The sequence below is a fragment of the Lepidochelys olivacea genome (assembly GCF_965140295.1).
Source record: "Lepidochelys olivacea isolate rLepOli2 genome assembly, chromosome: 4".
In the NCBI taxonomy this organism is placed as follows: Eukaryota; Metazoa; Chordata; order Testudines; family Cheloniidae; genus Lepidochelys; species Lepidochelys olivacea.
In genome coordinates this window covers 63,479,366-63,505,543 of record NC_140414.1, presented here as the reverse complement: position 1 = coordinate 63,505,543, position 26,178 = coordinate 63,479,366, and the positions used below count along the sequence as shown (strand labels likewise).

Here is a 26,178-nt window from a genome sequence, read left to right as displayed (position 1 = left end):
TCCCTCTTCTACTAAAATCTAAATATTATTACATCTACCACTTTCCCTCTATACCCTAATTTTTGTAATTCTTTCAAAGTAATCACGTTTGTCTGGAAATATTTGTTTTTTTTAAAATAAATCCAACCTATTTACTGCTCTTAGTTCAATTATCATCTAGAGTGATTTTTTTCCTCCTCATAACAATTGTTTCATTGTTTTATGATGTACAATAATTACACTTTTCAGGATTAATGTTCTTTCCTGTTTGGAAAAAATGTACCAATTTTCAAATCTTCTAGTTCCTTTTTGGCAGCCATTTTGCTTTGCAGGTCCAAAGGCCTCATTAAGGCACTTAATAATTTCATTAGCCATTCATTGTACTGTATATGTGTATGGTATTTGTACTGTATGTAAACCTGCTTCTAAATAAGACACTTCTAGGGCAATACAAAACGTTCCAACATATATAATAGACCTAGTAAGATTTTTTTTTTTAATTTCTGTAAATGAAACTATGAAACTTTTTTCTTTTAGTTTATGAAACAATGTTTGCCAAGAGGGAGTTCTGGAAAGAGATGGATAAAAATGATCTGCAGGCATTTTTCAAAGACTGTGGACAATTACTACCCCAGCAGCAAATAGATAAGGTTTTGCATCTGGTCTGTCCAGGTAAGTGTCTTTTTTTTTTTTTAATGTTTTCACAATGGTCAGGAAACATCCATTACAATTTTGTAATGTCTTTGTGTAGAGACAGTACAGGAGCTGCTGTTATTAAAAATAGATTAGACAAAGCCTGCTCAAATTTTTCCTCATAGTGTTTTACAACTTCAAATGAAAATACACTTTGTAGAGTTTCATTGTTTCAATAATGCAAGGCACTGATCCTTCACCACCTTGTATGGCATTCAGAAGAGTATAGAGAAACTTAGTGCACTCTAGTTTGCTGCTCAACCATTTCAGATATCTGCATGCAAGGCACTTGCTTCCTTCTCTACTTTGCATCACAGGGGTGCCAGCCTTCCACCGTCCCCTTTTAAACACCCTTCTGCACACAACTCTTTACAACTCAGTGCAACAATCATCATACTACACCAAACATCCACAACAACTAGTGTGTGCATGTGTGTGTCAGTATAATCTGGCAAAGGGGTACGTATAGAAGACAAAAGGGGGCAGAGTTAAGTTTGAAGTGCCTGATCTGTGGTGTATGGTAGTTGTGGAAATGGTAACATGTGTGCTTGTGGATGGAGGATCAGAAGGGATGTACTGTTAAGTGGTTTAACTTTTCATTGTCTGCTTTTTGGGTTTATGTCAAATGCCGTGTATATAGCAACACTACTGCTTCACAATGAAGTTTTTTGTGCATTTATATTATTTAAGAGAGCAGGTCAATGGAATAAAATGTTATAAGAGGAGAATAATGTTATGCTGCAGTATAAATAGGTGATCAAAAATGAAGAAAAAGACTTCAAGTAAATCAAATCTCCCCTCTCTTTTATCAAAGGGGCAGCTGTGTTAGTCTGTATGCACAAAAACAACGTGGAGTCTGGTGGCACCTGAAAGACTAACAGATTTATTTGGACATAAGCTTTCATGGGTAAAAAGCCTCTCTTTTTCCATCTCCCTCTTCTGGGGAAGAGAATGAAACAGTCTTGGAACAGCTTGATCTCTTCCCTGATCTCCTCTTCTGGGCGGCAGCAGCAGAGAATTCTGTGAGTGGACCTCTGGACCCACCCTCAGACACTGAGAGATGGAGAAAGGACAGGTGGCATTTCCAAATTCCATTGTGCAGCAATGCACTTTTGTTTTAAATTCATGGTGTTTGTGGCCATCCTGACCCAGGTTTGCCAGTACATCCAGCAGCTGGGGGTAGGTGTGAGACCTGGATATTTCTGATAAAATGGCAGTGAAAGAACTGTCGGTAGTTGCAATTATATTGTTATTAGGCTACAGCACCAACACATTATTGAGATGAATGAGATGTTGGCCACAAGTTTTGGGTGCAGCTAAACCGTACTTGGCATTGCACCCAAAAGGAGGTTTTATACCTCCTTTGTGGCTCCCTAATTTTGGGGTCAGCCAGGGTAGTCAAACATTTGGGGACAATGACCCTGTTTTGGATAACAATAGATTTAAGGTCCATGAAATTCAGGTGGAAACTTCTTTAGGTTTGCCACAGTGTGATAAACTCATGTTCAATTGTATCTCCTTTGGTTTGTTAATGACTTACTATTATCAGTGGGATAATTTGTTGAGATTTTTAGCCTTCAGAAGTTGAATCTTTGGGTAGTAGGTTTTCCTCTGAGTATCTGACCCCACATTCCACCTTACACAATAGTATATTGCAATAATGTTTACTTCTAGTAAACTTAATTAATTTCTCATGGAAAATCATGCATTATATGCCATTTAGATCACATTCCTAAGACAATCTGAATAAGACCAGGTATTTTTAATCATTTGCTCAGTCCTCATTGCTATGGTAACAAGAGGTTTTATAACTGTGAGACATATTTTTAGTCTAATATCCTAGCTTTTGGAAAGTATTGCTACTATTCACTATGCTCACAGACAGGCCAGCAAAGGTTAATGTTCCCCCATTCATTATTTCATTTATTTAGCAACTCTGTCATTGCATAGTTTCAACCTTAGCTTCACCAGTTTGCTGCCAGGGGATGGACTGGGCAGAGAATAGACTTCTTTGCTATTACTAGTTCAAAGTTTTACCAAAGTATAAACATGTAGATCATGAAATATTTTCTGAGACGTGGAAATGTATGTCTGACAACAGGACACCCACCAAATTATTTCCATCATGCATGTGTTTTAAATAAATTTTCACTTATCTGTAAAGTACCCACTTTTTTTTCTGATTTGTAACACAAATAACATTTATTTCTAAAGATTAGTTATAAACAGAATATAACCTCACCAGATTGCCAGGGAGACACATTGTGAATGACTGAATGTTGTGAATTGCAAAGTAATCCGGCTATCCTCTGTCAGTGGAAAGACAACCATCCTGCCTGATTATGTGCTCAGAAGAGGAGTGATATGGCAGTGGTGGGATGGCATGATAGAATCTTGTCTTGTGTCATCCTGCTTTTAATATTGCTGTAAATCTATGGGATGGACGTTGCATCCTGTATGACTGTGTGATCAAGTGGTAGAATGATTGGATCATCATGCCTGCCACCCTCAATGAATACAATAAAGAAGAAAGATCTCTCTTCTCTGTCTCCTTTTCTGCTGCTGCTGCCGGTCGTCTAGCTGTTCCTGTCTGCTGATTGTTGCAACGGGTGTTGTACTCCAGCTGCCTTCCCACCAATACAGTGCTCAGGTGTCCATTTTGATTCCCATTTCCTAATATTGCAGGAGCTGTACAGGGCTGTCTCCCTGCCAGCCAATATGTTGCTATCCAGCCTCTGAGTCATTGCCATTTGCTGCTGCTGTGCCCACCAATTACTGCTTGTCTCAGACTGCTGCCAGAAATGCCTGGAATATATGAGGAAAAAACAAAAACTGTTTTTAAAAATCTCACTCCTCTCTGTCTGCTCCTGTGACACTGCTTCTTTCACTTCCCTGCTCACACTTCATTTATTATTATTTTACTTTATTTATACAGCAGCCAAAAGCATGCCAGGTGCTTCTGAGAACAAATGTGAAGAAGACATAATGCCTGTCCTGAGCAGCTTGCCATCTAATTTTACCTCTAGTATCTAATTTTGTATTTTTGTCTGAATCCAAATATCAAGGCAATGGGGCCTCTGAAAATAAGTGTCACTGGACTTCAACGAGCGTGGTTCACTCATCTCCAGTAGCAACTTTTTGTCAGTGCCATCTTTGGTTGCTGTTAAACTAGTAATAACCTGGGAGTGAAAGCTTCCATGTCCCATTATTATCCCTGCAGCTCTTTCGTATTCTCATTTAATTACAGCAGTTTTACGTAATTTCAAATCTTGCTTGTAGTACTCGGAATGGATCTATTTCTTCTTTCAAATACTGTAAGTTATTTCCGTGTAATAAAGGTATGTGAGTGAAATACAAGCCTAGAATTGGGATATATGCAACAGCATGTTAACTAGCTAAAAGTATGCAGTAGTGAGCTTTATAGCAAATTGGAAGGAAAATTGTAGATTGCAAGGTATGAACAGCATATGAATATGAAATATAACATAGAATACTGCATAGCTAACTCTGTTAATATAAGGATACAGGGCTACTAGAGATGTCACTTTAAAATCACTACTCCTTAAATAATATATATTACAGAGAGCGAGACTCCACTGAATGAGTGTTGGCACTGTCAAAAAACAGATACAGGCACATACAGTGGTACCTACCAAACCATTGGTTTGAACTCAGACACAAAATGAAGTGTGTTAATGTGCGAGATTTCCTTCTGAAATCTGTTTTTTTTAGTTTCTGGGGGATCAAGTTTGCTCGGCCACTGAAGTCAGATGAGAGCTAGATCTTAAATGGTGCTCAGAAATACCTTTTCTCTACATCCTAAAGAAAAATAGGTGACAATGGTTTGATAGTAGCTAAATACATTATTCTAAGTTATTGAAAAGTTAAGGATTGGCTAAAAAACCTGAATAGCATATCTATGGCAACGGCACCCTGGTGGCTTCAAGAAAAAAAGCAGATTAAATTTAAGGATATCTGGGACCCATTTCTAGATTTTGTAAACCAATAAATATATTATATCATGACTTTATAGACCAGTACTAGCTGTCACTTCATTCTGCAATATATTGTAGACTTCATTATGCAGTCAGAAAAAGAGTAAATGCAACGTCATATATTTTCTTTGGTAATCCAGTATATTTTTATTTAAATCAATTAATTTTTATTTATTGGCTGTACATTGGATGCATCCATAGGAATTATAGTTAGCAGTTGGTACCAAAATTACATCTTGAAAACTATTCCAAGGAGGTCATAGAATATATATATATATTAGAGAGAGCAGAAAATTTGCTATTTCACTTCTGTTTTTTCCATAATTTGATACAAAGTACATCATCAGGATCTGATCCTGCAAGCACATATGCAGATGAGTACATTTAAGTTCAGTGGAACTATACATGTGTCTAAGTTACTTTCATGTGTAAGTATTTGGAGGGCTGGGGCCTCTAGTTATTTTAGTAATGTTATAATTCCTGAAAGAGAGTTTTATCTTTTAAAATACAAGACATCTAAAGTTGCTTGTAGTGTTTTGTGTGTGTGTGTGTGTGTGTGTGTGTGTGTGTGTTCGTCAAGAATTGCTTACAAGAATGTGAAATGAGATTCTAAAGACTCAGTAGCAAAAGTAGTAGAAACTATATCACCACTGAAATACATGCTGATGAAGACACTATATCACACTAGTTTTTAAATATTAGCCGTCTGTAAATTAATTATGAACAGGTACATATGACTTTGTCTCTAACACATTGAGTTCAATGTATGTACAAAACACAGACAAGGCTACATTTATACTATGAGCTAGGGGAGTGATTTTTTAGCTTTGGAAGATTTTCAGCACACCACAATGAACACAGCAATAGGATCATAAAAGAGAAGAAACTGTTTAATCAGGCTGTCTCATTAGATTCTGATTTGTTCCATCCCAAAGAGACTAAGCTCACCAAGTCACAGCCAATTCCATCTGACCGACTGTGTTTTCAATACCATCACTTCAGGGACTTCAGTTTTTAATTTGTTGTATTAGTGGATCAATTCAATAACATTTAATAAAATACAATTCATTAACTTTATAAAATTCAGTATACAGTACAAACTTGTTTAAAAGTTATAATGATATTAGCGTGTATGCTGTATTCAATTCATTAAAAAATATCTGCAATTCTGCTGGGTATATTTTGTATTTGCAGACTTTATCTAGGAGACTTTCCAAATCGCCAACTGGTATACGTAGGCTGTCCCCTTTTCATTGCTATGGACAAATATGAAAATGCTTCAGCAATGTGCACTTGCTGATTTTTCTCCAACTCATTATCATCTGTCTTTAGTCTCATTTTCTCTCTTTGCTATGGCTAGCACCTCTTCATCTGCTGAAATCTCTTGCATGTCAGTATCCAAGTTACATAAACAATTTAAGTCCTTTTTATTCATAAATGAAATTTGCAAACATCAAGCTCACTTTTTTTCTTGCAACAATATTTTTTATGGGAGGCAGAATTATTTCTTAAACTCTATTCATATAGAATGTAACATTCATATTACCTCTACAAGGCACAAAACAGCAAATGCCGAATATAATGATAAATCTCTCCTCAAGACTTGCTTCTCCAGGGGCACCTACAGAAAACTGGCCAAATAAGAATAGCTAGGCTAAGAGGTGGTTGGCTATAGCTGATGTGTACTTGTGCACATTTTTAATTAAATACAAAATTATTTCGGCCATGTCCCTACACATGCTTATAAACATAACTTTATACATGTATGTGAGTAGTTCCACTAGCTTCACTGGGACTACTCGCCTGTGTAAAGTTACTCACCCACATGCTTGTAGGATTGGGATGCATGACCGTACACTCTTTGGAGCAGGTACTGTGTCTTCCTGTATATGGTCCCAAAACGGCAAAGCACTTAAGCAGTGAACACACACAACTTTTGTTTTTGTACTTAAATTCCACTGACATCAATTGGGCATAAAAGCAAGTGCAAAATTAAGCACATGATTCGGTGTTTTGCTTAGTTGAGGTTTGTGTGGACATTGGCACAGCATACTGTGGTTGCTGCTGCTATGATTGACTTGCCTCTTCCTTGTCCCCACTCCTCCTAACCTATGCCAACACTTCTGCTCTCTTGTATTCTTCCTTCCTCCTGTGTTTTTCTCCCAATTTTCTAGTGTCCAGTAGCAGAAAACTCACAGAAATATATAGATATATGCTTAAAAATAATAGAGGTTTAATAAGAACGGCCATACTGGGTCAGACCAAAAGTCCATCTAGCCCAGTATCCTGTCTTCTGACAGTGGCCAATGCCAGGTACCCCAGAGGGAATGAACAGAACAGGTAATCATCAAGTGATCCATCCCCTGTCACCCATTCCCAGCTTCTGGCAAACAAAGGCTAGGGACACCACCCCTACCCATCCTGGCTAATAGAAAGGTAGGGGGCGGGGCGAAGAGGGAATTAATTTTTTTTAAAGATATAGGTCTAAAAAGGAGAAATAAAGAAAAAGTGTTTTAATAAGCAGATGGGGCTTCTTATTCCTGATTGAGGCCTCTAGATGCTACAGTAATATACATAACAAGCAATAGAATAATGTTAAAAAGAATAGAAATTGGTCAAGATATAAAAAGGGGAAAAAGAATTGAGCAGATGTTTAGCATACTAAATTAATAAAGAATTATTATAACACAAACAGATATTTAAAAATAGCCACAAGTGCTGAATATATCTGTCTGTATAATATAAAAACATGGGACCCCATCCAGCGAACTTACACATGAGAAGCTTGATACACATGAAACTGCTCACATATATAAACATACCTGTGGAAGTGTGGAGGATCACACCCGTGGTTTTTGAACATTTACACTGCACACAGACTATGTAGTCCTCCCTCCTCCTCCATCTTATTTGTTATGCTCACTTGTTATAGCTTGTCTTAAACTAGATTGCAAGCTCTTCAAGGCAGAGGCTGTATCTTTTATGTACTTGCACAGAGCCTAGTACAATGGGGACTTAGGGGAGCGATTGCAGTAAGAATAATTATAATAAATAAAAAGAATAAATGTAGCCATTGAAAATCCAAACGTGGAGATTATGGAGATATTAAAAAGTTCAAGAATTCTGGAGTCAAATATCAATGAGATATAGGGGAGATATATTAAATGTTCACAATTTATTACAGCCACAAAGATGTCTTTTACATGATTTATCTAAGCTTCCTCTGGAGAAGTACAAGAAAAGATTTATCTGTGCAGTACTCTCCATTGCAAGACTATGTATTATGCATCACACACAAAAAAAAAAATCGTTGCCAACTCCGAAGGAATGGATCACATCAATTGATATATCTGTAATCCTAAAAAAAATAACAATAATTAGAGACTCCCCTGAGACAGCTGGAAAAAATACAGAATCTATACTTGGTCACTTGCTGTGATTCCAATGCACTCAGTTTGGTATCTGTTTTGAAATTCACTTTTTGTTCATTATTGCCAATGTCGCAGACCAGTCTGCTGTCTAAGACACAACAGTAAACACAATTTCTGCATCAGAAACTTCTGTCACAATTATCATTATTGCTGCTTTGTCCTCCAGCTGTATGTTCATGAATGTATTTTAGTTTTTTTATTACTTTGCAATTTGTGCTGAGAGTGACATACTTGTGGTAAAATATTTCCTTTTACTGTGTGTGTGATCCTGCACTCCTTGCGCTGGATGCCTGTGCATCATGTTGTGATTACCACCAAACTTCTTGCAAACAAATAGTCTTTGACCATAGGTGAAGGATAAGGTCCAAGATGTTACCTCTGCCCTGTAGCTCAAAAGAATGTCTAGCAAATTTCTGGCCTGTGTGTGTGGGTGAAGAGGTAGCCACAAGTAAATAAATCCAGATATAAATAGAAATAATTGATTTAAAATAAAGTGATATAAATACAAAATTGAATTTTATTGTTATTTTTCTTAAATCATGTTTTTGATCCTCCCTCTTTTGTATAGATGTTTTGAGACCTGGGTGTCCTCCTGAATTTACAGAACATATTTTATTAAGTAGATTGGGTTTTGAAAAATAGATTTATATATTCAATCTTACAGATGGTGGCAAAAAATGTTCCAATTTTTGGATCTGAAATCCAGTCACCCAGAGTTTTCTGAATATTTTCCTCATGTAAGTGTACAAATATAGAGAACAGGAAAAGGACATGTTTCATAAAGTGCACTTCATTTTTCTCAGGAAAGATTATATGACTGATGAGAGAGATTCTGTATCAGAAAGATATTTTATCAAAAAGGGATTCAATTTCTTGTTTTATCTAGTGAAGCTTCAAGCTTTGAGTGACTGTGGACATTTACATCATTCATATAGCGTACTGGAGCTAAAGAATTAGAAATATTTATTAAGAGAAAACTTCAAGAACTATTGTGAAAGAACATGGTAGTGATTGTAACATAGGGTCAGTCCTGCTCTTATTGAAGTCAGTTGAATTTGCCATTGACATTGATGAGAGCGGGATAACGCTTCTGGTCCAGAGGCTTAGGTACTGGAGTACCTATTGCACTCTTTTCCCCTTTGACTTGAATAGAGTTGTATCTTGTAGAATACTTATCTGGAAGCAAAGGAAACTATGTGAGGCAAACAGAGCAATCTACTTGCACATAGGTCATTACCATATATTTTGTCCTATCACTAAAATGTACTTCCAGAAATATACATTTAGTGTAATTATACAGAAAATAGAGGAAGAGGAGTGAACCAGATAATGAAGATCAAATAATTAGAGAGAACCTAACCTAATCATAACCTGAACCTCCCCTCCAAGCCTTTTTGATTGCAGATTCTGAGATCCAGCCCCCGTCCCCACAAACACCTTATTTGTTCTTGTTCTAGGTCTAAATCAAAACAAGAAAAAGCTTCCTCCCCCCCCCCCTCCGCTTCCAGCATACCTGAAATCTCACAAGAACAGTCATCCTCATGAAAATTCAGCCCCATGGGGTGGAAAACTCCATAATAGCTGATTTCATGAAATTTCCATTTTTCATGAAGGCAAAAATCTTATGAGAGCCATTGATCTTGCACATTTTTTCCATTTGGGGAAAAACCTTGCAGGAACCACTTGCAAGATCTTAGTGCTGTCAAATCGAAACATCGTCCTGATTCAGCTTCAAGCCAAATCCCCAGGCCTAACATATTCTATCTCCAAACACTGTCTTCTCACCCCAGCTCTACTTAAAATGACTACATATTAACCTTTTCTACAATATAATTTTAACTACACTGAATTTTTATAGTGCTTCTGGTAGGCTATAACTCCTATACACCATTAACTTAACCTAAAAATACTGTAGACGTCTACATAAGCCTGCACTAGGGACAGTGTGCTGTAGTGAGTTGAGTTGTGATGGGATTTTCTGAGTAATATCTTTCTCTTTGTGGTCTTTGGAAATTCACCTAACCTCTGAGTCTTTCACTTTCCTTGCCTCTAAAACAAGGCATTTGCTAAAAAGAATTAGCTAGTATTTGTGAAGCACGTACAAAACAAAGTGCTATATAAACACTAAGTTGTTGAGATGATCATATATAATACTTGAAAGCTATTTAGCCTTTTAGGCTAACAATATGAATTCCGCAGAATGCCATGGATTGTTTATTTTTAAAAGAAATTGAATACAAAACTGTATATTTAAATAAAGCTATAAGGATAGTATAGTATAAACCAGCATAAGAGCTTGATCTTCCTCTCAATAATGTCAATGTCAAGGCTCCCATTGACTTTAATGGTGCAGGATCAAGTGCTAAAACAGGAAATTCACAGTTAATGTTCATATGCCATCCACACTTCTCTTGGGTGTGCTTACGTTATTTTTATAGATATGAGAGCTGAGGTTGTATATCAGTTATAACTTTTGAATTTCTGGTAGTTTTTGTTTTTTGTGTCACAATCTGAATGTTATTTAAACGTCTTTTTTATTATTATTTAACACTGGATAAGTCTCTAGAGGCCTCTTCAAAACAGCTAATGTTCCCTTTGGCACTGAAATCCACTTACCTTAACTGACTTCTGTTATACTTCAACCTGATTCTCAGAGTCACAATGGTAATATTCATTTTAGTGTCCCAATAGGCTCTTAGTATTCATCAAATATTTGATTTACATTTTCTAATAAGGCTTATGGAATGCAGGCACATGAAACCCATACCCTGCCATGATTCTTACTACTGTCTCTTTCATTAACACTGTGGATTATTTCTCTAAAATAATTAAAATCTGTAATTGAATACACTAGAATAATTTTGGAAAATTAGTTTAATTATTCCAATGCTTGTATTTGGAAAGATCACATCATTTATAATAACTGAATGAATAAATGTGACTTTCATCCCCCACCTCATTTGGTTGATATTTATCGTTTGAGAAGAAATATGTATTGATGTTTTCAAATGTATGTCTTGGTTGAGCACCACAGACACAGTTTAGGTATTGCTTCATGCAAGAGTTGAACGATAAGAATTTATGATTAACTTTTCTGTTCAAAATTAGTTTAATAACCAATCAATGTATCCTTTACTTACAAGTACTGACTGATAAGCTCTCCCATGCCCCTCCACCTACATAGCTAAAACACACAAATTACTCTTTAACTGAAGTACTTGTCATATATTTTTAGCCAAGGTACAAGTATTTACCCCTTTGGGTAACAAATGAAGCATGTATTCCATATGTAGGATTATCTACAATTCAGAAATTGCAACAATACCTTGGCAGAAATGCGAGAGAGTGCAAGGAATAACTTACAGATAGACTGAAAGGGTCCTGGCATTTCTGGAGTTGTGGAAGTCCCAAAGTACATCAGTTTTGCTGCGGTGTTGCTGTTCAGGAGACTCCACAGCCCAGCAAAGGTTCATTAGTGGGTTCCTCTGCAAGAACACTAAGGAGGTTTATGATTCACTGGCCATAAACCACGGCACAGCACTTTGCAGCTGGTACTACAGTAAATTGAGTTGCAGAACTGAGGGACATTTTGACATTATAATATAGGTTGAAAAATTGTTAAACTGTGCAGTTAAAAAAAAGGCCAAGACCCTAAATGAGTTCCACCTAGTAAAAGACCTAAAAGGCAATAAGAAAGCAGAGGTTTTTAATGCTTCTTGTGCTTCGGTCTTCACTACAAAGGTTAATTGTGACCAATACTCAACACAATTAATATTAAAAACAAAGGGGAAGGAACACAAGCTAGACTAGGGAAATAACAAATTAAAGAATATTTAGATCAGTTACAAGTATTTCGAGTTGGCAGGGCCTGCTAAAATTCATCCTAGAGTACTTAAGAAAGTAGCTGAAGCAATCTTGGAACCATTGGAGATTATCTTTGAGATATCTTGGAGAATGGAGGAGGTCTGGAAAAGAGCATACACAGAACTTATCTTTAAACAGGGGAAGAAAGAGGACTTGGGGAATTGTAGAGTGTTCAGCCTAACTTTGATAACTGGAAATAACGATTAAACAATTAATTTATAAGTACCTACAGGATAATAGTGTTTTATGTAATAGCTAAGGCTACAATTTTGTCATAGGTATTTTTAGTAAAAGTCATGGACAGGTCACAGGAGCGGGTAAAGTAGGGGGGGGAGAATGGAAATTGTTGAAATCCCACCATCAACCTCAGACCAGACCAATCCACACAAGCGGTCCATTTTCTGGACACTACTGTGCTAATAAGCAATGGTCACATAAACACCACCCCATACTGGAAACCTACTGACTACTATACTTCCCTACGTGCCTCCAGCTTCCATCCAGGACACACCACACGATCCATTGTCTCTACAGCCAAGCTCTAAGATATAACCGCATTTGCTCCAATCCCTCAGACAGAGACAAACACCTACAAGATCTCTATCAAGCATTCTTAAAACTACAATACCCATCTGCTGAAGTGAAGAAACCGATTGACAGAGCCAGAAGAGTACCCAGAAGTCACCTACTACAGGACAGGCCCAACAAAGAAAATAACAGAACGCCACTAGCCATCACCTTCAGCCCCCAACTAAAACCTCTCCAACGCATTATCAAGGATCTACAACCTATCCTGAAGGACGAGCCATCACTCTCACAAATCTTGGGAGACAGACCTGTCCTGACTTACAGACAGCCCCCCAACCTGAAGCAAATACTCAGCAGCAACCACACACCACACAACAAAAACACTAACCCAGGAACCTATCCTTGCAACAAAGCCTGATACCAACTCTGTCCACATATTTATTCAAGTGACACCATCATAGGGCCTAATCACATTAGCCACACCATCAACGGGCTCGTTTACCTGCCCATCTACCAATGTGATATATGCCATCAAGTGCCAGCAATGCCCCTCTGCCATGTACATTGGCCAAACCAGACAGTCTCTATGCAAAAGAATAAATGGACACAAATCTGACATCAGGAATCATAATATTCAAAAACCAGTAAGAGAACACTTCAACCTCTGTGGCCACTCAGTAAAAGATTTAAGGGTGGCAATTTTGCGACAGAAAAGCTTCAAAAACAGACTCCAAGGAGAAACTGCTGAGCTTGAATTAATATGCAAACTAGATACCATTAACTTGGGTTTGAATAGAGACTGGGAGTGGCTGGGTCATTACACATATTGAATCTATTTCCCTATGTTAAGTATCCTCACACCTTCTTGTCAAATATCTAAATGGGCCATCTTGATTATCCCTACAAAAGTTTTTTTCTCCTGCTGATAATAGCTCATCTTAACTAGTTAGCCTCTTACAGTTTGTATGGCAACTTCCACCTTCTCTGTATGTGTGTGTGTGTGTGTATATATATATACTTACTATATGTTCCATTCTGTGCATCCAATGAAGTGGGCTGTAGCCCATGAAAGCTTATGCTCTAATAAATTTGTCTCTAAGGTGCCACAAGTACTCCTGTTCTATATGCAAGATACAGGAGGTAAGTGTCCTGCTACGCTCGGCACTTGGCTGGAGTACTGTGTCCAGTTCTGAGTGCTACATTTTAGGAAAGATGTAGATAAATTGGAGAGAGTTCAGAGGAGAGAAAGAAAAATGATAAAAGGTTTAGAAAACCTGACCTGTGAAGAAAGGTTGAAAAGACTGGATATATTTAGTCTTGAGAAAAGAAGACTAAAGGGGAAGCTGATAATAGTCTTCAAATAAGTTGAGGATCGTTATAAAGAGGACAGTGATCCATTGTTCTCTGTGTCCAGTGAAGGTGGGATGAGAAGTAATGGGCTTAATCTGCAGCAAGGGGAATTTAGGTTAGATATTAGGAAAAACTTTCTTAACTATTAGAATAGCATAGAATACCAAGAAAGACTGTGGAATCCCCATCTTTGGAGGTTTATAAGAACAGATTAGACAAACACCAGTGATAGTCTAGGTAAACTTGGTCCTGCCTCAGTGCAGGAGGCTGGACTAGAATTTTCTCATGGTCCCTGCCAGTCCTACATTCCTATGATTTGATATTCTATGGTAATTAGTCTAAGAGAAAACAGAAATTGGAAAAGGTGGAGGAAAATACTTCAGATATACTGTTTGGTAGTGGAGGACAGAAACAATGTGGTGAAGGAATGGAAAAGAAAATCAGTACAAGAACAAAAGGGAAACAAAGTTGGTTAATTTTTAAAAACTAATTAATTTCACTGAAGGTCAGACCTTCATTTAGTGTAAATTAGTGTAACTTTGATGACTGAGTTGGAGCTATGTCAATTAACACCAGCTGAGGAACTGACCCATAAATCTAATATACCTAAATGTTACCACAGAATACCAAGGACTGCTGTGTTATACCCACACGTGATAATTTATACAATTATTTGTATTTGCACATAAATAAAATATCTAATTATACCTCTGTACGAGATTCTAAATGACTAGATTCTTGGGGTGAGTGCAAAGCTGTGATGCTTAAAAATAGAAGTTCTTGTACTCGGGCTACCTGTGCCTGCCAGTCTGGACCTAATAAGGAGTGTTTCTCATAGAGGGCACATTGCACCTCTGATCCATGATCTTCACGATATCCAGTTTGTACTGGAGTGTAGTTAAAGGTGTCGGTTTTAACCTGTAGAGCTTTAAATGGCTTGATTGCCTGTCTCCTGGTGTGATCCTGTGGTAGGGATCTGAAGTGCTTGAACTAACTGTCCCCAGATTTTATCTTAAGGGGACAGATAGAGGTCTTTTATCATTGTGTATTTTATTTCCATAATCAGTTTGCCAAAGTCTGGGTTTTTGGGCCCTCGGACATGTAGCAGCCCCCATTTGTTCTGCCAGGATGAGCAACATTTAATTTCCTTTCTCGCTTCTGGTGTACTCTGGGCAGAGCTCTCTGGAAGATAACACTGTTTTGTGGCAAATTATGAGGTTTCAAAATTTGTTGCTGTTCTGCACAGGAACAAAACGAAAACCCTTTGAATATTTTCATAAAAATTGAATTTTGTCACAATGTCTCTTTTTGGAACAACAAGCTCAGGTTTTGTGTGTGTGTGTGTGTGTGTAAAACATAATAGTAAGGGCACTGGCCTGGATCTTGGGAGGCCCAGGTTCAAGTTTCTATCCTGCCTGACTCAGCAGAGTTTTTCATGCTAGGTCAGTCTGAATCAAGCAGAGAAGGGACTTGAATTTGGGTCTTTGACATCCCAGGGCAATGCTGTAACCACCATCTCTCAGGTCGGAGCATCGGAGAGAGGTGCTTTCTCTCAGCTGAAAAGTTTTGGCTTTATGAAATGAGGAAGAGGAAAAAAGGTTTTGCAGAGAGGGTGGGATGGATATGAGGAGATAATCTTGGGAAACTTCACTCTGTTCTTCCATCCAAATGAAGAATTTAAGCAGCCATATTAGCCAATTAAATATTACTGCTTTCACAAGACCTGATTCTGCAATCTCTTATCAACACTGAATAGCATTCACATGAGGCCTTATTGAGTTTGATGAAGCTTTTCATGTAAGTAAATACTACCCGATGTAAGGTTTGTAGAACTGGGCCTAAAGGCAGTTGAAATAGTCATGTAGCACTCTGTTTTTCTCACAGAACCACCGGACTTCAGTGAGGTAGAATTCTGTGTATAGATTCAGAGCAGAATATGGCTGTTATTAGGACATGACCTTTAACAGCATCTTCTCTGATTCTGTCCCTTCAAAAAGGAGAGTACTGAGTAACCTCCTAGAGCTGCTGTTCATGTCCAAGAGAATCATTTCAGTGCTAAAGAGCAGAATGCAGCCATAATTTATCTGAATACTGCTTACAGAGCCTATTTCTGCTCCCACTGAAATGACTGGGAGGAAAAAACCCTCATATTGGCTTTAATGAGGCAAAATTGGACCCTTAATGAGCATCACAGTCACATAAGCTTTGGGTTTGTTTTTTAGCATTATGCTTTTTAAGTGTTTTTAGTTGCTGCCTGCAGTGTATACAGCTGTGAACTTGGATAATAAATAAGGATCATTTCTATGAAGAAACCTTTGGCAGCATTTTTTGCTTTGCTGAAGTAAGCTGTTAGTCATCTGCCACGAAAGTGTAATCAGCTAGATTTTAAATATTGCTGTGTTTTTCTGGTTTTACTGTATATTTGATTAGTCAATAAATATATGTTCAGTATATTTCCCAAGCCAAGCAATATTGGTATCGTTGCAAGCTTCATTACTAAGGAGAAACTAACGTAAACCAACTAGAGCTACTGTGAAGGGTATTTTTAATTAAAATGTTAAAAAAGTTATGGAAAACTGACAGAAGACAAAGTTTCATTATCAAAAATATTATCAGAACATTACAATGACATGTTGGTACACAGCATTTCCAAATCTGTTTATTCTTAGGGCTATATTCACTGCTGGTGAAGGTGAAAGCAATGGAGCGGAACACAGATGCTAAAAGGATGGATTTGTGCCAAATTCTGGCTTCTGAATCAGACAGGCAAACATGGACAAGATTCAGAAGCCAAAATTTAGACTCCTGACTTCATATTTAAGGACCTGCCTTATTTTCAAAAGTGCTCAGTACCTGATCAAGGCATTTATTTAAATAATAAAATAAACAGAAATATAGATGTACAGGATTATTTTTAGGCTTCTATCCTTACTTGTTGTGAACTATTTCAGAGCAAAAAATACTCATGCCAACTTTCCTCCCTCAGAAAAATCCCCCCAAAACAAAAAAGACCTAGAAGAAAGTCATAACTAAATGTGATGTGTGAATGAAAGCACTAAGCAGTATAAATAGGAGTGATTTGGATGGATAAAATTTGGTCTGGTATGGCTAGAAAACTGTGAAGGTATGTCCTGGCTCACAAACCAGGCAGATAGTAAAGAGTTAAATTAGTTCGTTCTCTTTGACTCATTGATTCAGCCAGAAGTATTAAGAGGTCTGTCTTAGGTAGGACAGTCACTGGTAAAAGGGCAGTGACTGCAGCTGCATCTCAAGAAATACTTTCTGATTACACGGGGAACACAGCAATGGGTATCACCCAGGTAATTATCATGTACATTTCCTACTTTTTTCTGGAATGCATATAAACAGGACTAGGGCATGTGCACTTGGAAATGAGTTTGTGTTCAGTTCTGGTTTGAAAAAAAATCTTATTTTGATTTGTTCTCTGATATTTTAACTCTTGGATATTTCCATCTGGTAACTGGGAAATGTCAGGTTAGACTCTGCTGCATCACTAATGTAGGCCTAAACTTGGATAGCCTCTAAACAGGTCCATGCAGTCAGACATTACTCTTTGATTGGGTAATTCTGATGCTTTTACCATACTTTGTTTCTGCTATATAAGTTAAAAAACTTCCTTCCACCAACTCCCATATGAGGAGCTAGCATTAAAAATATATTTAAACAAGATGTCTGAGCCTAAAATTGCTATTGTACAAAATAATCAGATTCCATGGTGGGATGATGACAGATGCAACATGTCTCTGAGATCACTTGAAGTTCTGTGGATAGCTGTGTGCAGAGTACATGAATCAACTTATTACATCTTAGAAGTGAAATATGTTATGTGCATAATTTATGTTGTTCTGTTGTGTGTGACTGTTATTTAATTTTTTAGAGCCATATCTTCATTGATGCATAGCCTTATATACTGGTAGAAGCTTCATATAAGACAATTGTTAGTTTATATCACTTTTTTGAGGTTATACTAATTTTCAATGGAAAACTAATATTGATGACAAAAATACCCTTGTAAATTAAGGCGAGAATACGTTAACATAAATAACTCTTATGAAAGGCAATAGTCATGGAAAATTAAAGTACTCAGAAAGTAGCAAAATTTGTTATAGACTCTCAGTGCTTAGCAGCCACGGCTTCCTGAAAGACATGGGTTGGGATATATTCAGTTGAGTGACTGTATGTGATCCAGTGGATAGTGATACCTCAGTTTTATTTTCAGCTCTGCCATTGCCCTGCATTATAGCATTGCGAAGTCACTTAATATCTTTGTTTCTCATCCAACCCTCTATCTTCCTGGACCACTGAAGTCAATGGGAGATCAAGATTCTAGGCAGTGACTTCTTTAGCTGTGTGTTTTTACAGTGCCCAACACAATGGGCTGCGATCTCAGCTGGGGACTGTAGTCACTACTGAAATATAAATAATAATGTTTTAATTAACTGCTTTATTTCAGCTCTGTTATCTCACAATTGTTTTGAGTAATATGGACATTTTGTTTCCTTACACATTTAAAAAGGTGCCAGGAGACTCAGTTGGTTTGAGGGTCAGCAATTATGTGGTTATTCAAATTCCTTGCACCTGCAGGTCAGGTTTTGTTTGTTTGTTTTGTTTCAGACCAAGTGTTCACTAAATACTATGAATTTAAAATATTCAAAAAATGAATTAAATGAAAACATTAGCACTAAGTTTATAATCTGTATGATGTGGGGGATGCAAAGTAATGTGGAATCCAGCTGTACAGTATGTTGGCATAACGACTCTTGATTTACAGCTGTTTCTTTATTCTTTTCTGTTAGTTAAACAGAATATTTTTTCCAGAAACCTTGCTTTGCATGACATATAAATTCAAAAGATTATTTAGTTCCGTGCATCATAATTTAAACTGAGTGAATTCAAATCCTGTTAAAGTCACACAGCATTCGTATGCGATGGACAGGCTAACTAATAAGCCTCTTCCTACTGTTCCCTCCCTTTATTCACTACACACTTTGCATCTTCTGCAACAGATGAATCACAGGTCTTACAAAAGGGGTGGGGGCAAGGAAAAATGATAAACTGAAACACTGAAATCTGAAAAAATAATTTTTTTTACTTTCCATTTTTATTGCTAAAATGGAAAATTTTGAAAAAGTAAAAAAATGTTCACATAAATTTCCAATTTTTTAAAAAGGCATTGTTACAGTGAATTCTTTGGTTTGGTTTGGTTTGCTGGTGGTCCCCGCCCTCTTTCTCCCAAGCTCACAGGGATACGGAATGAACAATTTTTTTATACTATATATACAAGCAATTCCAGCTGTTTGATTGTTGGCATATATGTTCTGTTGCATAGTTTTAACAATGCTGAGTTCATAAAAGTCTATCGTGTACTTTAATCTTAGGTTGTAGTAGCTTCAAACATTTCTTGATGCCATTAATTCAAGTACCTACTGTAGTTGTTTTAACTCATAGCCGTTTGTTTTATTCTCACCCAGTGTCTGGGGAGACTATTTGAAGGCAATTTTGCTATGTAGCTTTTGTAGAAAATTTCTAATTTACTCCTTTTACCTCTGCAATCCTGGCATTAAAATCACTACTTTGGCTACAGTGCCGTGCTCCTACTTCGGGTGCTCTTGCACATCCTCCAAAAGACTAGATTTTTATAGTTGTTTTTCAGTTTTGGGATAAAAATGATAAGTTGGTTTCATGGTTAAAGAGGTTGACTGCAACTGTGGACAACTGGATTCTATACAGCCAGCTGCCACAGGGAGCTAGATTCCCAAGAGGAACTTAGGCTGCGTATTGGAGTGCTTAACTTTTAGGTGCCCTGCCATGAAGTGGAATCCCCAATCCCTTGTCAGGCACCTAGGCTCTCTAGAATGTATAGGGAGAGTTAGGCACCTAAAACAGGGTTTTGCAGAATCCAGCAAGCTGAGTGGGGAGTCACTTAAGCTAGCCAGTAGGAAATTCCAAAACAAGGGGTAAGGCCTAAGCCCCACCCCTCAAAGGGAGGAAGGCACCTAAATCCAGGCTGGAGGAAGGTATCTCCCTCTTCTCAGGATTCATACTCATGAAAAATCTCTCCTGGTGTTATTCAGTAGTACATGAGATTGCATTAATTATCACTGGTGAATTAAACCTTTATTAAAGAAAAATTTCCCCAAGTCTCATTCTGGAGTTAAGTGCCTGGAGCTGTGTGCCTAAGCATGGTCGGTCCTTTCTCCAGAAAAGCAGAGGAGGAGCCACCGCCTGTGACTCAATACAAAGCAGGGATTTGAACCTAGGTTTTTCTCCTCCTGGTTGTGTGCTCTAACCACTTGGGTTTGGGTAAAAGGGTGGTGGCAACACCACCACCTCCTGCTGTGTTTTGTGCTGCGCCCTATCTAGGATATGTGCTCCAAGACAGCATCTGAGCACATCTACTGGATGAGATATGCAGGGCAGGAGTGGGGGAAGAGATCCTACTTTATGAATCCTGCCAGGTCTCAGGTATGAGTTAGGTGCCGAGCTTCTTGGCAGTGTCAAGACTGAGGCAGCTTTGCTCATGCCCAGCAGCAGAAATTTAAGCACCATGGAGACTTTACCAGTGGAAACTTAGGCCACCTACAGGGTTAGGTGGCTCCTGAGCAGGGGTTTTGTTAATGTCAGTGATGCCTATATATTGGATTTAGATAGGCCCCTAAGCCCCCTTGTGAATCTGGCCCAGGGTTCCTAGGGGCAAGTCATTAAAACCAAAATGTAAACAGGTGGCTTGTAATGATGTGTTCCTCGTTTTCTGGCTGCCCATTTGCAGACATGCAGAGTCACAACTGCAACTGAAGTAAATTGGTGCTGTTCTTTGAACATAAAAAATGCTATAAAATATTAAGTACTCTGAAAAATCGGGTGCTAGGTATCTCAAGTTCGGCACTCAAAATTAGTGAACATTTAACTTTGGCTTTAATCTCTCTCTGCCTCGGTAATATCACCTCTTAGGGGTGTTGTGAAGATAAATTCATTCATTTTTGTGAAGCACTCAGATACTTTGGTGGGATCACTGCAGAAATCCCATGTAGTAATTAATAATTTTGTATTCAGTGCAGGGTTTTCGTGTTGTGTGGTAAATAAAGCCTGAGATCACACAGTGAATGATGACAATAAAAAGAAATATTGAATAGCTAACCATTCAGTGAACGTAGTTCATTTTGTACACTGAATGAGTCCTGTGGAATAAATAGTACCTTAATTCTGGTATTTCACAACTTTTGAGTGCTTGAATGTGCAAACTTAATGGTCTTTTAACTCAGTTTTTTAAAAATAGAATACAGAAATCTAGTAAAAGACCATTCTTGCATGGTCTCTAAGACAAGACAGCTGCATGCACCATTTTTTAGGTGTAGAGGCTTTCTTGTTGTTAGTAGAGAAAATTGAGCAGATCAGTAGCGTCAGCTTACCGCCTGCCTAGCCAATTGCATGCCCATATTTGCATGCACAGTTGCATACAATTACATATGTCAAATGGCATAGTGTCAAACCTCTTTGTAAGTGGCAAAATTAGCTGAAAGATATTGAATGCTGCTGACCACTTGTGATTCGTCTGCCTACAAGTTGGGAAGTGATTACTTACTTTGAAGGGGAATTAAACTATCTGAATCAGGTATTTGGGGGCTCATTTTGTAAGCTTTGTGATCAGAGGTACAATCTGTATTGCCCTCAGTCTTACTCTGGCTATCAAAGTGCCCTACAGAGATCACAACATTCTCTGGGATGAAAAGGGAAGGGAAGATATCTTCTGATTCTAACTTCTGCCTGCCAATCACCTGTGCAGAAGGAGGGCCCCTTAGTATGGATTACTGGAGCTACACTCATAGAAACCCATTTTACAGGTAGGGGGAAAATTCCCTTTTCATTCAGTACCTTAGTGGATATAATTAACATTTTTAGTTCTAATTATAGTTTTTGTATCTCAGCCATTATGCTAATGGCGTTTTTCAGTAGTACGTGAGATTGCATTCATTATCACTGGTGAATTAAACCTTTATTAAAGAAAAATTCCCCCAGGTCTCATTCTGGAGTTAAGTAATTATTCATTTGGTTTTATCCTGGCAATTAGCTTATATACTGTAGCTCTCATTACTGACTTTCTATACTTCCCTGAATGAGATTAACCCACTATGCTAAATAAATGCCTACCAGTTTCCAGTGGGTTGCTTTTTAGGCACATTATGTAATAAAACAAGGATTCATGAAGCCATGAAAAAGCATTCTTGTTCCCAACAAACAATGCAGTAAAAGAGAGGAGATTATGATGGACATTTGGGACTCAAGCAGTAACAACAAAAAAGGGATTATGAAGCCTTCCAACAGAGAAATTCATTTTTATTATTATTTTTATTTATTCAGCTGACCTCTTTGCTGTGTAGGTTGTGGCAGATATTGCAACTGTATCTTTGGGGAAACAATATTGTATTAAGTTTATATATCGCTTTGGGCCAGAGATTCCATGTATCATTGTGTTCTAGTCTGGGGGGAAGATTATCACAGCTCCTCCAGGGACCAAAAACCATATGTGTAATTGGGTGTGGTGGTGATTCAGGTGAATCACTTGGTTGCAAACACACCCAGAGAGGTGCCACTATGGGGAGTTTTGCATACTCTGCCTCAGACTGGGTTTTCAGAGACAAACAGATAAAGAAAGGGCTTTTGTCATAAAAAGACTGTGGTTAAACTGACTCAGGGCCCCCTCTCTCTGATCTAGCAAATGGGCAGGACCTTCTGTCCAAGGGGTGCCCTTAACTTTTGCAGAAGAGTTGGAAGGACTTTGACCTACTAGGGCCCCATACACTGGTGGGTGACCTCTGGTAAACTTTGAGCATGCACATAGGAACTTCTATTGTTTTAATATATTTTCTCTATAATGCTTTTACCTTAAGAATAAATGTGCTTGCTCAGAAAGAGCTATGTGATAACTTTTAACTGCTAGCAGCACTCTGCTCATAGCCTTTAGAGAAAGCAAAGCACGTGAGCTTTAGGCGGACTGGCTTGCATAGCAACCTGCCTTACACTGCAGCCTTAATACCCCTGGTTGGAAGGGAGGGAGATGCCTGTCTCCAACAAGACAGGTGACAGCTGGGGCTGGAAACCTTAAGTGGGTACCGTCAAGGGACCACAGAGGGGGAACACTGGTGCAGTTTATTCTGAAACTGTGACATAGGTCAGTATGCTTTATAACTGAGCTATGCAGTGGGCTAGGCCACATTTGCCCAATGTGAGCTTGTCGGCTTACAGACATTTCTTGGATGTCAGTCATACTTCACATTCGTTCCACTGAAAAACTGTCTGTCTAGCTACTTATATACCCATCCTCCATCATTATAGTTTCTGAACACTTCACAAACACTATTGCATTTATCTTCACAATGTCCCTCTGAGGCAGGGAAGTGTAATTATGCCTGTTTGACAAATGGGAAATTGAAGCACACCATGACTAGCTTGTTTACCAAAGGTCACATGAGAAAACTGCAATAGAGACTGGAATTGAACTCAGTTCTTCTGAGTTCCAATCTAAGGTCTTAAATACTGAGAGGAAGAATGTTCTTATATTTGCCATCATTCTTATTTTAAAAAAATAGTTATATGTTCCAAAATATAAGTCAAATTATTAAGTCCTCACTCAATTTAAACTTAGTTTTCACTCTCCTCCCCTTTCCTCCCTTTCCCTGAGATTCATTTCCACATGTAGGGACAATCATCAATTTTCTGTAATTGTAGCAAGAGGTTTTATAACATTTCCAGGCCAAAATATTTTAAAGATCTCTTAAATCAGTCAAGCACCCTGTCTACCCATCCTTCACTCATGGACAAGATATAATAGTTGCACAAGGTCAAAACCTGAAGTACTACTTCAGACAAAACTGTAACTGACTCCATGAGAGTTTTGTCTCAAGAAAGACTTCAGATCTTGACCCTGAACAACTACTGTTTGCAAAATACAGATACAGCCTCCTTTATGCTATGAATCCAGTCAATTTGCACAGACAGGCAAAACTGAGTATAAATTTATGTTTGATAAGCATAATTTAATATCTCTGTTCCCTATCCTGGCAATATGGACAATATACCCACAGGATCTAAGAACCATCTCAAACAGCACCACTTTCTAGTCCAAATGCAAGTTGCATTTCGTTGACTTTACCTTCAATAATAAACACACAGAGCACAGCCAACATAAAATAAACAAATGAAAAATAATTTTAAAAAATCTCCTTCCCATTAGAGAGAAAAAGACCCAAGGGACAAATGCTAGTCACATCATTTAATGAACTCCTGGAAGGCACCTCGATAGTTTTTTGATATAGGAGGTCTAAGAAGCTGAAACTTAGTATAGAATTCAATGTCATTAATAAATATTAGAATAAATTATATTCAGAGTTATAGGCCACTCAAATACAATGAGAAGTACTGCGGGAACTAGGCTCCCTGAAAGGGGTTAAGAGGATTGCTTAGTCAATATTCCTAAAGTGTTTTGAAAAGTACTGTGCTATAGCTCATCATCATAATGGATTTGGATTGTGTGCAATAAGACTTACACAGCATTCATTTCAATATGAATGTGTTTTATAAATGAATACATACATCCAGATCTCTCTTAGGGTATAAAGTAGACACACAATAGGGTCAGTATGGTGGCAGTGTTGAATACTTTGTTCTGGAAGACTTGGGTTCAGTTCCAATCTCTCACTCCTTAGGTAGCAAATAGAGCACTATGGAAAGAATGTGCTCAATCCCAGCAAGAGAGTAAGGTAGTGCTTTTATGATGATCCCTTTTGACCATTGAAAAAGTAGTGTGTCTGGCCTGAAGGATGATGATGGTAGTTTTAAAGTGGAATTCTTCTCTGAAAAGTCATTCTATAAAAGTGTATTGAGGGGGCTTCTGTGTTTAAAGAGTATCAATTACCTCTTATCAAATATTTGTCAATTTAAGTGTAAAAAGTATTTTTTTCTACCAGCACAGCAAACTCTGCCTGGGTTCTTGAAAATCAAGCTGAGTGTTTTCCTCCTCCTTCTCACTATTAGCAGTAATAGTAAAGATCCTCCAGGCCAAATTCTTCCCTCAGTAATACTTATACAACTCAGCTACTCTCTGTGGCATGATCACATTGTGGTGCCAGGCTGACATTGGATGGAGCTTAGTGGACTGTTATTATGGCAAAAGTTTAATATCATTCTCACATTTTAAACAACACACTGGTCTAGGAGTGTAACAGAAACATGAAACCTACTAGACTAGTAGCTTGCTGGCAAAAATGTGACTCAAAGCCAGCTAGCTTCTTGATTTGAGATGTGCAAATACTTCACCTTTCTGTCCAAGGGAAAATGGTCATTACGTTAAAGCAAATAAAGCAAAATTCTACTGGAGTTGAGAGCAGCACAGCACTATCCCTTTACTAGCTCTGCAACACTACTTTCTACTGTAGATGCTTACAGTTTAATAATATCTATAGTGTCTCCTTTAAACAAGCAGGAGGAAGAAGCAGCTTTGCTCTCTTAAGGGAGGTAATACCGCAGTTCTGTTGAGCAGTAAAGGATGTAAAATCTCTGAGGGCAATACACAACAGCAATGATAAATGTAATGACAAACTGGAACAGCAGGCCATATCTTTACCAGAGACTTTGGGATCTCTGTTTGGAGGCTCTTCCATTGTAGTAAGAAAAGGGGTACTTGTGGCACCTTAGAGACTAACAAATTTATTTGAGCATAAGCTTTCGTGAGCTACAGCTCACTTCATCGGATGCATCCTAGGAGGGTCTATTTGCCTCGATGAAAGTTTCTACTCTGTTTCTCCATACAAAAGGAGTACAAGAATTGATCTATAGATGCCCTTTCCAAAAAAATATTCATCTCATCTGCTGTTCGCTGTTGTCCCACTCCCATTACTCTTGTGCTATGTTCATAAAATAAAGGAAAACATGTTAGTCGTTTTGATGCCTCCCCGCATTTACTAGTCCTGAAGGTCCTGATGTTCTAAGTTGTTGCAAATGTCAATAATTTCTCCACACAGGTTTCTGCTTAGACATGGTTACTGAACCAGGGTACCTTCTTTCATCTAGATTAGCATCCTTGTTGCTGAAAGGGATGTAATGAGAAGAGCAAAATATTCTGCTCATGGTCTGTCTACTCAATTAATATTGAGGAACCTCTATGTCTCAAAGGTGTATTCCAGAATATGCCTACAAGTCAAACACCACAAAGTCCTTAGGATTTCTGTGATTCCAAAGGTTTTTTAGAAATAAACTAGGAAGTTGGTCCTCATCTTGAAGTTACTGGTGGTCACTTTGAATTAGGCTCTGGATTCTGCAGG

The 26,178-nt window shown here is 37.9% G+C and overlaps 1 protein-coding gene across 1 annotated transcript in view; it reads left to right on the top strand.

The window, feature by feature from the left end:
• IQCM (IQ motif containing M) overlaps nt 1-26,178 on the top strand; it is a gene marked incomplete at both ends in the record, with an annotated part of 194,353 nt that overhangs the window by 111,386 nt on the left and 56,789 nt on the right. Inside the window, one exon of the mRNA XM_084625738.1 lies at nt 517-651. Within this exon, the coding sequence (XP_084481864.1) occupies nt 517-651 (135 nt within the window). The remainder of the gene's footprint in view (nt 1-516; nt 652-26,178) is intronic.